Source organism: Crocuta crocuta, unplaced genomic scaffold (genome assembly GCF_008692635.1).
Source record: "Crocuta crocuta isolate KB4526 unplaced genomic scaffold, BGI_CrCroc_1.0 scaffold1, whole genome shotgun sequence".
NCBI classification, from domain to species: domain Eukaryota; kingdom Metazoa; phylum Chordata; class Mammalia; order Carnivora; family Hyaenidae; genus Crocuta; species Crocuta crocuta.
In genome coordinates, this window is record NW_027527930.1 from 3,811,077 (window position 1) to 3,825,217 (window position 14,141).

A 14,141-nucleotide genomic window follows, 5' to 3' on the forward strand; every position below is an offset into this window, starting at 1 on the left:
AGCAGGCTCTAGGCTCTGAACTGTCAGCACAAATACTGATGTGAGGCTCAAACTCACAAAGTGTGAGATCATGACCTGAACCTAAGTCAGATGCTTAATCAACTGAGCCACCCAGGTGTCCCAAGAACTATGGGTTTCTAATTTGATTTCTTTATTTACATATTGGCACATAAAAGGGTGCTGTTTTAGGGTTTTTGAAAGTGCTCAAGTTTGATGAAAATGGAAGGTAAAATGAAGGGAACTTCATGTATTTTTTTTTTCTAAGTGTGGTTGGAAATGTGCGAAGAACATTAAGAGAGTGATTCTTACCTCCTTAAAGTCAGACTCAAAGCTCTTCTTCAAGGTCCTAGAGTGTATCTAGTAAAAGCTGTATTTACTCAGTACTTGACATTTTTAGAGCACTTTCTAGTTCTACTGTCAGTTTTACCTCATTCAAATTAAAGTTTACTTTTAGTATAGGGTTAGTCCTAAACAGCCTACTAAAATAGCACCCCTACCTGCCTTCTCCAATTAGAGGATTTGGAGTCAAAAACAAAAGTGGCCTGGGAAAAATCAATTTCCTTACTATGAAGTTTAAACTGGATCTAGTGTCTTAGAAATGCATGGCTGACAATAAACACTGTCCAGGAGTGGTTTCTGCTGTAACTGAGCCGTGTTGTACAATTTCAGGGGAAGGATGGGGAAATAGAAGTGAGTATTTTATATAGAACATTTTATATAGAACATATCACCCCGGCTGTGATTTTTAATAAGTTTAAGCAATATTATTAATAAAGTAGCCTTTTTTTCCCCATAAATTTTAAGAAATATAATTTTGAATCTTATTAACATTTATTTTTTTAGCTACTTCTAAACTTATGGTATAATAGCGCCATACTTGACAAAAATATCATTGTCGAAGTTCTTCTAATATATATATATGTTGTATATATTATATATGAAGTATATATATTTCTTGCACATCTATATTATATTTCTTCTACATATATCTAAATTTGGGAAACTAATAACTAAACTAAAAAAGGTTATCTATTTATTTATATTAGTTTCCCATGGCTGCCATATCAAATTATCACATGTGTGATTGCTTAAAACAATACAAATTTATCGTCTTGAGATATGGAGGTCTGAAGACTGAAATGGGTCTCAATGGCTAATGTCAAGGAATTGACAAGCTGTGTTCTTTCTGGAGGCTCTGGGAAAGAATGCATTCCCTTGCCTTTCTCAGTTTTTAGAGGCTGCCTACATTCCTTGGCTCATGGCCCTTTCCTCCATCTTCAAAGCCCACAGTGGCCAGCTGAATCTTTTCCACAGCACGTCACTCTGACACGGGCCCTTCTAGCTCCCCCTTTTATCCATGAGAACCCTGGTGATTACATTGGACCCACCGGAATGATCCCGGATCCTTTCTCCAATCTCAGTTATCTGATTAGCAACCTTAATTCTATGTGCAACCCATTTCTCTCTAGCCATGCCACATTACATACTCATAGTTTCCAGGAAGTAGGACATATACTTCCATAGGGGGCATTGTTTTGCCTACCACATCATCTGAGCAAAATTTTAACATGATTATTCTGGGATACGTTGACAGTGTACTGAAGGGGAGCAAGTGTAGAATCGGGAAGATGAGATAGGAAGGAAACCACAGGAATAAAGTGGTGCCTTAGACAAAGGAGCAATGGGGATGGTGAGAAATGATAGCATCCTGAATATGTTTTGAAGGTAATTTGCTGACCTGTTAGACGTAGGATCTGAGAGAAAGAGAAGAGTTATATGGATGGTTTTTGGCTGAAGCCATAGGAAAAAATAAGCTGCCATTAATTAAGATTAAGAGAACTACTGAAAGAGCAGATTTAGGGCCTCAGTGTTTAGTTTATGGAAGGCTAAGAATGCCTCTTCTAACTAAGGAAGCAGCACGTCCCAGGTGTCTGGTAGTGTTTCCAGTAATGCAGACCTGTCCCCTAGTGGGCCAGAGGTACAGTCCCTCTGGGGCTTTCTACCAACGAATTGCAGATTGAATTCATTTGCTACCCTCTACTTCTCTTCTGTTTATGAGGAAAAGGAGGAGCACTGTGTTTTTAATAACCATTCCCCACCCCTTTTGAACAACTTCTAGCATATCTAAATTGTCAACAAATTGGATTTTCTGGGTGAGGCCTAAGAGGGTGATAAAAAAGAGAACTTTTTGCCTTTGCAGAAAGACCTCTGGTCTTGCAGTGATTTATGACCTACTGCATCGGAGAGATCATTATAAATCTTAATATTTCCTGAGCCTGCTTCACGTGACCATCTTTGCCAGACCATCCTGAATTGCCTCTGCCAACACTCACTTGTACAAAACTTAAGAAATGGGAGTTTCCTCCAGTACCGAGCCCTGGAAAACATCCTTTTTCTGCAGGGACTCCAAATACTTCCAACCAAAATTGGTTGAGTGGCAGTTCCATATTATTACTAGGCTCCCATATCATATCTTGTTTCTTGGAATTGATGATTCTTTCTAAAGACCTCCTGATGGTAGGCTATTTAGTTATTCCAGTGGTTTCGGCATCCAAAGGGACCTCATGGAACTTGAAATAATAATAGTTAACATATATTAGGAGAGTCTACTGTGTTTCAGATGTTATGATAAAAACTTTCATGGCTTAATCTTATTTAATTCTTACAACAAACTGATGAAGTTTGTAGGGATTATTTTGGCTACACTTTGCAGATGGAGTAGTTGAATCTAAGAAAGGATAGATATTTTTGCATAGGAAATAATGGTGCTAGTATTCCAACCCAGGTCATCTGACTATAGAAACTACTCCTAACTGCTGCTCTGTATTTTCCTCCCCAGATTGATCCCTGTCATTCATTTGTGTTTGACGTTACTATATGATTGGTGTTAACTTGCCCCTAATATATCCCACAGCTGGCTTTCTGCTTTTTTGTGTGTAGCTCTTAGAAGAGCTAAGCCTAGCAAAGTCCAGCCCCTCAAAAAGAAAAGGAATTCATAGCCAAATACACCGTCTTTGGTCTTGCTGCTAGTTAGGACCCAAGGCTCCTGGCACTGGGCAGTGGTCGAGAAGAGAGCACTACATGGCCTTCAGCATACCCACTTTGCCAAGGACTTCTGTTCCTCCATTCCATTCCTACTGAACATCTGACTGAAGGAGTAGTCCCACTACTCTTTGAAATGACCCCTTGTCCTGAGAATTGTGCAGCCACTCAGTTCCTCCCTGATCTGTCTTCATCTAGCAATACCAGAACACTGACTGCTCACCCTGAGGTAACTTGACAACTACTGAATCAACCCTGATTTGTTTAGGAAGAGGAGGCATTCTTGGGTATGTGCCCTTCATGAAGACATGGATTGTGTCTGTTTTGTTCACTGTGGTATCCCTAGCACCCAATCAAAGTATAAGCTACTGAGTAAATTCTTGTTGAATTTGATCAGATTATGCACCACCATGTGTATAAACCTCATGGGTAAACTCAAGTGCCTGTGCTCTAGTAATGTTCCCAGGTCATTGTCAGTGCCACTAGACACTGTGTGTTTCCCTACTGACTCAGAAACGACCATTCCGCACCCACTCCATGGGAAAGGTTTCCTATTCCCCGAAACCCCAGCCCCTGTCCTGACAAGAGGTAGGTATTTAGGAAGCTCCAAGTTTGTCAACTAATGGCAGCCACATTTTAAAAGTGGTAGAGAAGAGATGCCTCACATACAGAGATTTTAAGCACTAACTTTGAGTGAAGAACATTTTCTTTGACAATGTTAGCAATGTCCTCAAATCTCCATCTTCCATCACGTCATCTTTCTCTGAGGTCTTGAGTCCACTAAGTCATCTCGAACTTGTAACCCCTTTCCTGCAAGATTCTCAGTGTTTTCAGGTTACCTTATGGAATTATCTTGCTACATACAATTCCCAAATTATAAATAGAATTCTATATTTTTGTGTAGGTTTTCACAGTATGCCTTGAGATTTCACCCTTATCTAGGTATCCTTTGTGCTGCATACAGGAAGAGTATTTGTACAGTATTTCAGGAATATATTATTTGTGACTTCTCTTCCCTGCCTGTGTGCACATGCACGCGCGCGCACACACACACATGCACACTTTCTTTTGTGGAGTTCGATTATTTCTGGCTAGATGAGAAAGCGATGGCAAAAACCATTTGAAAAACAATCTCTCTACAGTGTGACACCTCACCTCCTTTAATTTGCTGGTGAAGCTGTTACTGTAAAGGCAGAATTCTTTGTTCATTTCCAACACAGGCAAATATATTAATCTGACACTAAATGGTTCTTGGTTTCTTTTTAATTTTTTTCAGGCAAGAAAACTGATCAGTGACTTCGCCATTATCTTGTCCATTCTAATCTTTTGTGTAATAGATGCCCTGGTGGGTGTGGATACTCCAAAACTAATTGTGCCAAGCGAGTTCAAGGTAGGTGAACTTCGGCTTTTAGTGTTCTTGGAGCTCTATGGATTTCTTTCCTCTCCCCTATTCTAGTTTGTCATATGTTTTTGAGTTAATTTTGTAGGATTATCTATTTCCTTATTTCAGAAATGGTCTTTTGCTAGGTGCATATATATACTTTGTCTGTTTCTTCACTAAAATTGACTGTCTGATTAGGATCAAACGCAAAGTTCACATTATACTGAGTTGTATTGAAAAATACAAACTCTGCTTTATATATGCAGAGTATTTAAAATGAGCCAAAGTATTTTCATACAAGTTATCCCCTTGGTCCATATAGTAATTCTAAGATGTAATGCAACTATCATCATCCTGATTTCATGAAGTTGATATTGAAGCTCAGAAAGATTAAGGAAAATGCCTAAGATTATATTGCTAATTCAGTGCTCTTTTCCTGCTACCTAACTACCTGCCATATATACATATGTTTATATATAATGTGGTTTTTAATTATTACAAAGAAGAGGTGCCTGGGTGGCTCAGTCAGTTGGGCGTTTGACTTCGGCTCGGGTCATGATCTCATGGTTTGTGAGTTCAAGCCCTGCGTCAGGCTCTGTGCTGACAGCTAGCTCAGAGCCTGGAGTCTGCTTCAGATTCTGTATCTCCCTCAATCTCTGCCCCATCCCTGCTCATACTCTGTCTCTTCCTGTCCCAAAAATAAATAAATGTTAAAAAAATATTAAATTATTACAAAGAAGATACAAGAATTTTTCATTTTATAAATCTGTTGGTGTGTGCAGGCCTAATGGGTAAAATATGCATTTTAGTCATTCTTATATAGCCCTGTCTCATTTTTCATTATGTCTTTCACCTGTTTTATAGAGCACTCCTAGCCTCTCTCTCTATCACCACATACTTGCTAAGAAAAATTAAACTGTGGGGTTTTTTTTTAAGCTTAATAACTACTTAGTGAGGAAGGGGTACCTATGGTGTAGCAAACAGAATGTTTGTTGCATTAACTGTGCCATCTCATATTCATTTGCAAATATAAGTTTTCAATCATCCAGTGATTAGTTCATTTAAGTCAATATTGAATGTTTGCTTGCGTCAGGCCTTTTACAGGAGATATGAAATGTACTGATGAACAAGAGAAAGTTATTTCCCTTCCAAGCTCACAACCTGGTAAAGGAGTAAAATGCGAATGGATTCAGTGATGTGGTTATGAGCAAAAGGAGATGGAAGACAAATATTTTCAGAGAAGTGAGACTTTCTTGATAGTAAACATAGAGAAAAGAATTTATAGGATTCTATTTTCGTTTATTTGCATTATTTAACGTTAGAAAAATATTCAAAGAGAACTGGAAAAATGATCATCTTTTTCATTTTTGGTAACATTTCTGAGGATTTAACCAGTTATTCTGGATCATTTTTCACATGTATAAGAAGGAACAGAGTATTAAACAAGTTCAATTATAACATATAAAAAATATTTGTAGCTTTTTCTATATGATATGTGAAGCTTCGGCAGTAGTAGAAATAACTTCATTATAATTGCTGAAATTCATGAACAAAATTCATTGTCGTTTTTTAATTTCTTGTCTGTGTCTTTACCATTACATTTGGGTTTTTCTTATGGCTGCTCTTTAAGTCACTTTCTTCCATCTTGAGTCCTCATCTTAGATCCTCCTAAATACACAAAATGGCATTTACTTGTTTTCCCTCAACCTGTATTCTTAGTCTCCCTCCATTTAAAAAACTGAAAGTAACCACCTTTAGGAAACTTTTGGTGACAATCTTTGTTTAACCTATCAGTAAAACTGTTTCTGTTTTTGAGTATGTTGGCTCTCCAGAAATAAAAATGGGTCTCTCCCATTGACTTTTCACCAAATAGTATGTATTCATATCGTTTTGAAAATGTTCTCTTTCTTCTTCAAGCCAACAAGTCCAAACCGAGGTTGGTTTGTCCCACCCTTTGGAGGAAACCCCTGGTGGGTGTACCTTGCGGCTGCGATCCCTGCTTTGTTGGTCACCATTCTGATTTTCATGGACCAGCAAATCACAGCTGTGATCGTGAACAGGAAGGAACATAAACTCAAGGTAACTGTTCATAGTAGTGGTTATCATTGCCTTCCACTTTCTTTTTTGGACTGGAAAATACCAATTTCTTCGAAACCAAGACAGTTTTATTGAGAGTTATATTACAGCTCATATTCCTTCTGACTTGGCAGAGTCACAGACCACTTTGTGTTGACACATCTCCTCAGTAGAATACTGTAGGGTAGACTCCATTTAAATCTGAAAAAGTTGTTTGAAATCATGTTTCCTCTCACCAAAGAGGGGAGTAGAAGCTGTTTACCACCCAGCCACTGTCATCCTTCATCTGATTTTAATGAGGTAACTGTCCTTAATGAAGACAGTGACAAATACTTTTTCTGAAGCTATTGAGATAAAAGCAGGTTTGTTTGTTTTTAATCTGTTGACTTGGTGAGTGACAGTGATAGATTTTCTGTCATCTTACCAACCTTGAAACCTGGTAGAATATAGAGTTTTTTAATACATAGTTTTCATATTTATATATAAATTGTAATGATACATAATGTATAATATATACAAGTATATTATAATATATATGCATATATATGGGATTTTTGCATCTATTTAAGAGTAACATTGGCTTGCAGGTTTTCTTTCTCATAGTGTCCCTGTCTGATTTTAGTATCAGGAATATATTATTCTTATAAAAGATCTGGGGTGTTTCTCCTATTCCATTTCCATTCCATTCTCTCAAATAGAATGCAATACTTTCTTTATTATGTATAATATGCCAGTTATCGTTTCTTTGAATAATCAAACATGCTTGTAAAACTATCTGGTCTGAGAGTAGTTTCTATGTGGAACTTATAAAACTGATGATCAAAATGTTCTAATAGTTATAAAATATTCATAATTTCTATTTTTCTATTTTGGTAACTTATGCTTTTCTATATTTTGTTCCATTTCCCCAGTATTTTCAAATTTATTGATATGTTGTTTATAGTATTATCTTTTGGGGTTTTTTTTTTCCCTAATCAGGATGTTAGTTTTCCCTTTAAATTCCTAATGTTATTGATCTGTGCTTTAAAAAAATTTGTTTGTTTGTTCATTCATTCACTCACTCACTTATTTATTTATTTATTTATTTTGACATTTATTTTTCAAAAGAGAGAGACAGAGTGTGAGCTGGGGAGGGGCAGAGAGAGGGAGACACCCAGAATCCAAAGCAGGCTCCAGGCTCTGAGCCCAATCTGGCTTGAACCCACGAACCATGAGATCACAACCTGAGCCAAAGTCAGACTTACCTGACTGAGCCATGCAGGGACCCCTGATTTGTGATTTTTATTTTCCTTGATCAGTTTAGCCTGAAGTTTGTTAATTTTATTAGTTTTTTTCAAAGAAGCAGTTTTTTTACTACTTTGAAGTTTTTGTACATATCATTGTTTTCTGTTATTATTTGCTTTATTTGTTTTGAAACCGTGTTGTTAAGTACATCCACGTTTGTATCTATTTTGTCTTTCCAATGAATTGAACTTTTTATGTGGCACTCTCTATTTCTAACAATGCTTTTGCCTTAAAACTTATTTTATTTTGTACTACTAAAGGTTTGGTAACTTAATTTTCACTTCCCTGGTAGGTATTTTTCCAGTCTTTTACCTACAGTATACCTTGTGTCTCGTGTCTCTTTGTAAATAACGCATAGGATCCATTTTTACAGTCTTTTATCTTAACTAAAATATAGAATCCATTTAAATAGATAGTGATGACTGATAGATTTGGATTCATTTTTACCACATTATTTTTGCTTTCTACTTTCCTTACTTTCTATTTGCCTAACTGTTCTTTCTTTTTTTATTCTCCTTTCTTGCCCTCTTTTAGGTTGATACAGTTTTATTGTTTTATTGTCTTCATTCTAATTTGTTTTCTGTTAGTTTGGAAGTTATACACTTTATCTTTTCTTGTAGTGATTATGTTGTGTATTTTAATATGCATATTTAAGTTCTGAAGTTATTCAGTGTGTTTATCCTTCTGCTGAAAAATGCTAATGGCTAAAGAATACTTTAATGTTTATATTCCTTCCTGAGTCTTATGTTATTACCTAGATTTGATTGCTATTTGGATTTTAAAATCTAATTAGACATGGTCAGTATTTTTAGAATTATATGCAAATTTACTCTATTCTTTGCTCCTTTTCTACTTCCTTCCTTCCTGTCTTTTTTTTCTTTCAGATCTTCCATTTTGGAAGAGTTCTTTAGACTGAATTATTTCCTTTAAATGGTACTTATTTACTAGACTTTTGAAATTTTTTTCTTGGGGGGATCTTTGGGTGGTAAACACTCTCATTTATGTTTGTCTGAACATGTGTTTGTCTCACTTCCATTCTTGAAAGATGGTTTCTCTGGATATATAACTGTAGATTAAAAGCTCTTTCTTCCAGCATGTAGAAACTGTTTTCCAATATTTCTGACTTTCGTATAAGTGAACCGTCAATATACTTTTCAGTCCTTGGTAAGTCATCATTTGTGTCTTTTGGATGCGCTTATCATCATCTCTTTTGTCTTTGTCCTGGAGTTTCACTATAACTTGTGTCAGCATAGATTTCTTTTTATTATATGTTGGATAATTGGGTTTCTAGTCTTTTATCAATTATTAGATTATTGAATCTTCCTGTCTTTTATCAGTTATAGAATTTTGTAAGTCTGGCTCTTTCGATCTCTAATACATCCTTTTGGAATTCCAAGTAGAATTTTACCATATATCTCCATCTTGTGCTCCATTTCTACTAATCTGTTTTTGGTTTGAGGGTTTTTATTTTTGTTCTTGGTGGTGTTTTATTATACATTTCCTGTCTTTTGATCTCTGTGTTATGTTTTGCGTGATTTCTTCAGTTCTTTCTCTTTATTAAATTCTTTGTTTTGTTAGTTCTATTCTATCAGTGAACCAGCCACTGAATTTTTCCTTTCAAGAATTATACTTTTTTTTATTTAGAAGTTCTATTCTGTTCTTTTCCAAATATTTCTGTCCAATGTTGATAGTTCTGAACTTCTTTATTATTTTTCCATATACTCTTTTATTACTTTATACCTTTGCTGTCTTTGCAGGTTTGATTTTGCACTTTTTTTTTTTGTTACTCTCTTACTTCTGGTGTGTCTTCCCATTGTCTTTTTTTTTTTTTTTAAGGAAATAGTTATAAGCTAATTTTCCTATGCAAATGCTTCCAAACCTTCCAGAGAAGGCTGGAGAAGATTTTATTTGCTTCTGGAAAGTATAGGAGAGTCCAACCAACCCAGGCACTCTTTACTTTTATTTATTCTTATAATAAAAAGTCTTTTATTATAGAAAGTTTTAAACATATGTAAAAGTGGACAGATGGTATAACTTCAGATATTTATCACCCAGCTCTAGCAATTATTGACTCATGTCCAGTCTTGTGTCCTTTAAATCCTCATCATTGTATCCCCTTCCTATAATACTTTGACGTGAGTATAGCCAGCATTCCATATTATCCATAAACTTTAGAGTATATACTTCTTCTAAAGATAACATTTCTTTTTAAAAGCATGGCCACAACACCACTATGAGTCTAAAAGAAGTTAACACAATTCCATAATATCATCAACTACCCAGTCAACATTTAAATTTATGAATGTGTCATAAATATAATAAACTTTAAAAATATAGTTTATTTGTTTAAATCAGGATCCAAAAAAGCTCAAACCTTATTATCTTAAATCTTTTATAAACTTTTAGTCCATAGTTTTCTTCTCCCTCCATCAGTCTGTTTGGTTTCCTAGTAATTTATTTGTTGAAGACAACCAGGTTGATATTCTGTTAATCTTTTGCTATATAACAAGCCACCTGAAAATTTAGTGACTTAAAACAATTTATTATCATCTCTTATGTTTCTTTGAGTTTACAGGATTCATATGGATACTTCTTGCTTGAAGTCTCTCCTGCCTCTGCAGTTAGTGACATCTGAAGGGTTGACTGGGCTGATTGTCCAGGATGGCTTCTTCACTCACTCACTCACATGTCTCACATGTCTAGTACCTTGATATTCCTTGGTGTGTCTGTCTGTTTGTTTGTCTGTCTTTTCTTTCACCACATTGCATTTCATCCTTCAGAGCCTTTCTGTGTGGGTTAGGCTTCTTGAAGCATGGTGATCTTGTTATTTGTACTTGATACATGGAAGCTGACTTCCAAGAATTAAGAGTGGAAGATGCAAGACCATTTCATAGTTACACCTACAACTGGCATAGCTTTATTCTTTATTTTGCTATAGTTGGTTGGTGAAAATAGTCCATTTAATGGGGTGAGGAAGGGCTCCATTGTTTGATGGAGGAATAGCAATTTTACATTGTAGAAAAATACACAGGATAGGAGATATTTTTTTTAGTCATTTTTGAAAAATAAAATCTTCTACATTTGTATTGCTGAATGTGAGTTAGTCTAGATCATGGTGCTTGCTTCCCTGTATTGTCATTTAGTATGTTCTTTTGTCTTCTGTATTTCTTTTAAGTTGGTCATTGGGGAGCACCTGGGTGGCTCAGTTGGTTAAGTGTCCAACTCTTGATTTTGGCTCAGGTCATGGTCTCATGGTTTGTGAGATCAAGTCCCATGTCAGGCTCCATGCTGACAGCACAGAGCCTACTTGGGATTCTCTCTCTCTCTCTCTCTCTCTGAATGCCCCCCCAACAATAAATAAACTTAAAAAATAGAAAAAAATAATTGGTCATTGGATTCAGAAGCTTGATGAAGTGTAGTTTTGACTTTTTTATATCTATATCTCCTTGTATAGTTTTGAGGTAGGATGGCAAGACATTCATAGAAGGCCAGGACCGCTTTACTCTGTGTTTTTGGCTTAAGATTTTCTATACTATACGGGTAATGCAAATTCAACATGCAGGTTTATAGTTAGAAGTATCTTTCAAGATTCTTTTTTTTTCTTATGGCTTTATATCTAGCAGGAAGGCCAAGAAAGGCATATATCCCCAATGTCTTTCTCTGTCGAATATTTTATTTCCTAGTTGACCAACTGAGTATGCTCTGTTTAGAGCATCCTAATTTTATTTCAGCAGATGTCTTTCGTTTATATTCTTTGCCCAAGATCTCGGGAGTTGGTCTCCCAGAGTTCGGATGGTCATTCTGAATCCAGGCCTGAAGTCCCCCGGGTTTGGCATAGTTTCTCATGATGGGCCCAAGGCTCCAGGGCTTCCTAACCTTGTAGATTTACTCTTTCTTGTTGCCATTGTTTTCTGTCTCCAATTGTTTCTTTTATTTTATGGTAGCTAAGCCATGTTTTCTAAAAGATATTTTCTGTATTTTGTGGAGCATTTTTAGATGCCTTCTACTGGGAGGGGTTTCAGTGTTGATTTAGTTTTAAAGGCTAGAAATGGATGATAACTAATATATTTTATTCTGAAAAAAGTTAGGAAGCACATTCTTAATTTTGGAATATATAATTTTGGAATATATAATTGGCCAGATGTGCTATGTGTCTTTGGAGGTAAATGCCTATTTACTTTTGCTCATTAAGTTATCCTGTTAATAAAATTCAGAATTTCAAGTTTAGCAAATTCAGATAAGATATAATAAGATTATATATAATTAAAATTATATATATATGTATATATATATATATGTATATTCTTAAGTATTTATTTTTAAGTAATCTCTACACCAAACATGGGGCTCGAATTTACAACCCTAAGATCAAGAGTTGCATTCTCCACTGACTGAGCTAGCCAGGTGCTTCTGATAAAATACAGAATTTTAAAATGATCCTGTTCCCTGTAGAAAACATTGGAAGATCAGGACATATTAGAATTTACCTCTTAAAACAGGAATTGAGTACATAAAAAATAAGTTTTCATCACTTTAGGAATCACTTATTTGAAATCATTTCTTTGAATGACAGTAGGTACAGAAGTGCCAGTCTTTTGACACAAATCTAATAATACCAGCGGAGATACATCATGGGTGAAAGACTTTTCACTCTGGATATGGTTTTATTTACATTTTGTTAGGAAAAGTGCCTGTGGAATGTGAAAATTGGAGATCCTGCCTAAAATTAAAGGGGCCTGACTGCTATGAAATTGAGTCAAAGAAGCAACCTGAAACAGTGAGAGGAATGGAGGCATTGTAATATTAAAAGCAGTATGTTTTTGGGTGGCATTTGCTTTGGCTCAATGCCAAGTGGCCCTGGCTGGCTGACTGCTCTGTTGGGATGGGATCCACCTTTCCACTCTGCTGAACAGCTCTGTGTTGATGTAGGAACGCAAAGGCACTTGGCTTTTCTTGGCCATCATTTTGGTTAGTTATGTCCCACATTATCCCTGCAGAGCACTCAAAGGCAAACCAGGTTCAGCAAGGTCATGACGTCTCCAAGGTTATTTCCTGAGTCATTGCAGAGGCAGGAAAAAAGTCTGAGCTTTAGACTGCAAAGCAAGGGATACTTCTCACGAGAAAAATGATTTTAAGTGTGTGGGAGGGAGAAATAATTTAGGATAGGTATCTAGAAATAGAGATAAGTCGGTGTATCACTAAATTTTCTGATACCCTCCATGATAAAACCCTTAATTAGAGGTTGTTTTCTTGGATAACTCCAAATTTTGCCCTGTCTTATTTTTCCTTTCTATTCCTGTTATCATAACCTTAGATCCAGTCCTTTCATTTCATGTCTAGACTATTCTAACTGTTTAGCCATGAGTTAATAATCAGTTTCCCTTGCTTCATTTCAAAAGCAGTAATTTTTTAAAAGTATTATTCTTATATGTCAGTCCTATCTTCCTAAACCTGTACAACCTTGGCCTTCTAGACACTTGCCCCTTAAAGAAATTCCATTTGCCTTCGCCTGGGATTTAAGTTTCTCCGTGATATGTTCTCAACCTAAATTTAGAATGACCCTCTCCACACACTATACAATGCTCAGATCAAATGGATTATTGGTTTCTCCTCAAGTCTGGCAGCATCTTCTGCCAGTTACTCTAACTCTCTTCTCCAATCCTCGGTAATTGCCACTTACCAAAATCCTTCCAATCTTTTAAGGTCCTCCGGATATAAACTTGTCAGTGTAGCCTTCACTCCTAATGTAATTTCTGTTGCTCTTGTTTTTGCCCTTACCATATGTGTATTACTCTGTGGCACTGGTCACATGATGTCTTGAATGGGAGTTCTGTTGTATAATTACCTTCTCTCCTTTTCTGGACCAAATGTTTTCAAGGCAAGGGCATGTTTTAGTCTTCTCTCCAGCTCTCATGTGGCCCGTCACAATGATTTCCATATGGTAGGCTCAGTAAGTACATATTGAAGAATGTGGTTATCTTGGGCCACATGGTTCTCAGAGTTGTTGCACTGTGTGAGACGGGTGAGAGCTGAAAACGTGCCAACCCATCTCCGGTTCTCAGAGTGAGTGCTCCTATTATTCAAAGCCCTGTTTTTAGATGTCATCATTGCAGGAAGTTTCTGTGTGTTCACTCTAGACATTGTTAAACAGTTTATTCTCTGTGCTTGAAGTGCCCTATTTAAACCTCTTTGAATCTCTGTGTAGACTGCTTTATAATTTGTGTACAAATCTGAGTCCCTTCATCTGATTGTGAGCTCCTTGGGGGAGAGGAACTAAGTCATGGTTCTTGGTGTCCCCATAAACCAGCTTATTGTCTGGATCATGGGGGGCTCCTAGCATGCATGTATATTCTGTGTC

At 36.3% G+C, this 14,141-nt stretch overlaps 1 protein-coding gene and 1 long non-coding RNA gene across 4 annotated transcripts in view; one reads left to right on the forward strand and one right to left on the reverse strand.

Moving 5' to 3' along the window:
* Window positions 1-14,141, forward strand: part of SLC4A4 (solute carrier family 4 member 4) — a 301,173-nt gene that overhangs the window by 252,703 nt on the left and 34,329 nt on the right. For both annotated transcript variants that reach the window (XM_077750185.1, XM_077750178.1), the window contains exons 16-17: window positions 4,319-4,432; window positions 6,341-6,502. In XM_077750185.1, the coding sequence (XP_077606311.1) occupies window positions 4,319-4,432; window positions 6,341-6,502 (276 nt within the window). The remainder of the gene's footprint in view (window positions 1-4,318; window positions 4,433-6,340; window positions 6,503-14,141) is intronic.
* The window catches only part of LOC144220062 (uncharacterized), a 29,623-nt gene that overhangs the window by 8,468 nt on the left and 7,014 nt on the right, over window positions 1-14,141 (reverse strand). The window lies entirely within an intron of this gene.